At 41.6% G+C, this 2,736-nt stretch overlaps 1 protein-coding gene across 1 annotated transcript; it reads right to left on the reverse strand.

The window, feature by feature from the left end:
- Positions 1-268: 268 nt before the first annotated feature.
- Positions 269-2,466, reverse strand: LOC120740437. Its single transcript, XM_040042835.1, has 3 exons — positions 1,926-2,466; positions 1,392-1,674; positions 269-1,156 (listed from the first exon to the last, which is right to left on the reverse strand). The coding sequence occupies exons 2-3, from the start codon at positions 1,599-1,601 to the stop codon at positions 443-445; spliced, it is 924 nt and encodes a 307-aa protein (XP_039898769.1). The 5' UTR covers positions 1,602-1,674; positions 1,926-2,466; the 3' UTR covers positions 269-442.
- Positions 2,467-2,736: the final 270 nt, after the last annotated feature.

The raw sequence follows: 2,736 nt of genomic DNA on the forward strand, positions 1-2,736 counted from the left end.
CACCATGGATCCCCTGCAAAAGCTCATATCTCTCCCAAAAGAGTTTATCCATGTGTCAAAACTAAATATCCTTCTCATATAAATAGTCAATGCCCCCAAAATGCATTATACCTTTGGCATTGTTTAAGCACTGCAAGTCAAAATGCTTAGACGTTTTGTCACTGAGGCACAGGTCTAGCAACAGAATACCACTATGAATAAAACTAAAAGATTTTACAGTAAAATCAGCCTCCAATAAACCACTCATACTCAAGGACACTGTAAACATTTTTATTCGTACAAAGAAATGTTAACATTAGAGAACATACTGTGAAAAGAAAACATATACAGGATTCTGTAAATGTGAACAGTTATAAACACAAACAAAAAACAAAAAAAACAAAAAAAACTCTAGCCTACCATACTGTAAATAAGGTTTCAGAACTATAGTACAGTAATATTTTCAGTGGTCGCCATTGTCACCCTCTCCTTCCTGGCCACCATCCTCATCCCCCTGGCCATCGACGCGCTGCTCTCTGTCAGGCCATAAATTCTCATCCACATCGCAACGGATATTTTCTCTTGCGATGCAGCGAGGGAAGAAACGGCGTGAATGTCTCAACCATCCCCTACATTGATCCCCTGTGATGTCCTCACATGCAGCATCCATTGCATGCAGCAGGGCCCTCTGGTCTTGAGCCTGATGCTCATACACCCTCCACCTCCAAGCTGAAAAAAACTCCTCAATTGGATTTAGGAAAGGAGAGTAAGGTGGAAGAAACTCCATTAGCATCTGGGGATGGGTGGTGAACCAGGTTCTGATGCGCGGGCCGCGGTGGAAGTTCACATTATCCCACACAATGACATAATGTGGTAGCTGAGGTCCTTCTTCACCTCTCTCATTTTCTGGGATCAGATCAGTATAAAGGTGGTCCAAAAAATTGAGGAGCTTTTGTGTATTGTAGGGCCCTAAACTGGGAATGTGTGTGGCCACACCTCTTTCTGATATAGCAGCACACATTGTTATATTTGCTCCTCGCTGGCCTGGGACATCCACAGTGGCTCGGTGGCCAATGATGTTACGGCCACGCCTTCGACCTTTGGCCAGGTTGAAGCCAGCTTCATCAACGAACACTAGGATGTGAGGGGTTTCGTTGCCTTCTAATGCCATTATTCTCTACAATAGAATAGAAATAAATCTAATCAGTCAAGTAGAGACAGATACTGCAGGGAGGATCTAAAGTACTGTAAAAACAGGGAGTGGAAAACTGAAGACAATTTCTAGGCAAAATGCTCTAGTCACACAAAGCTGGATTCTGAAGGTAAAAAGGATAACGCAAAACAAAAAAACAGTGGTAACCATGTCTTACTGTAATAGTGTTACAATGATAGACAACCAGTAGTTGACTTACATGCACATACTGGTACCGCAGCCCTTTCACTCTGTCAGAGTTTCTCTCAAATGGTACCCTGTAAATCTGTTTCATGGCCATCTGATGTTTCTTCAATACCCGGTCTATTGTGGAGATGCTGATAGAGTTTATATTTTGGAACATTACATTGTCTAGCAGGATTGCATTACGAATCTGTCTCAGTGTGATGGCATTATTTGCAATGACCATGTTGCATATTTCTCATTCTTGTTGTTCATTTAGAAGTTTTCTTCTGCCACCCACTTGAGGCTGTCGTCCAATCCTAGACATACAGGTCAAAGGTCAACACTGTAAATTTGTTACAAAATGAGTTACCAATGTAATTGTACTGCTGTTTTATGGTACTAAAAGTGTGATGCACTGCACAGTGACTGGAATACTATTCACAGTATTTTCTCCATTTTTTTTTCTTTGTCATTTTTATAGTATCATATAACATCACATGAAGATATTACAGTACTCTAGGCCTACACACACACCAACACTGAATAGTTCAATAGCATAGTTCTGTACCTGTTTTCCCTGCGAAAGGTTTGGATGATGGAGGAGACTGTAGACCGAGGCACATTAGGCTGCACTCGGCGACCTGCCTCTGCCATTGTGAGGCGATGGTTTATAACGTGGTCAATAAGGGTGGCCCGGATTTCATCTGGGACATCATGGTGCCTCCGTGCTCCTCGGCCTCTTCCCCCTATTCCTCCACGCATTCTCACTCCTCCTCTTCCTCTTCTTCTTCCTCCTCTTCCTCGAGCAGGAAGTTGCTGTTGTACTTGGCGAGGTGCTTCCATGTTCACACTGCAAATGAAACTGGCCCCGGGCCAAGCTCTGTCTATATACTTTTGGCAGCAGTCATAATCATAGACAACACCTGTCAGGTATCTAAACAACCTGTTTGATTGGTCGTCTGAGATGTGGGAAACTGCTCCTTCGTTAGTTCTAATTTCACCTGATTGATTGTCAAGTACTGTCATAACTTTATCAAATGTTCCAAGATATTCTTTCATGGTATTATATCTTTGACTAATTTTGACAGTTGAACAGACAATTGTGCACATGATGACTTACACAATGAAACCATGCTGATATGTTTTGGAGTGAGTAACCATTTCACTGAAAAATCAACTAATCAGTTTAGATCGCCAAGATCTATTTATTTGGAAAATGTGCTAAATGTGGGCTCATTGTGCTAACTGTAGCTACTTGTACATAATCATTTGAAAAGAAGCACAGAGTCACTTGAGACATGTACTAAAGCATTTGCAATTTGATAAAACCAATGAAAAATGACATTCTGTTGTGAACAATTGCAAGGTGGTTTGGAGAT

This window comes from Simochromis diagramma, unplaced genomic scaffold (assembly GCF_900408965.1).
Source record: "Simochromis diagramma unplaced genomic scaffold, fSimDia1.1 OVJJ01000304.1, whole genome shotgun sequence".
In the NCBI taxonomy this organism is placed as follows: domain Eukaryota; kingdom Metazoa; phylum Chordata; class Actinopteri; order Cichliformes; family Cichlidae; genus Simochromis; species Simochromis diagramma.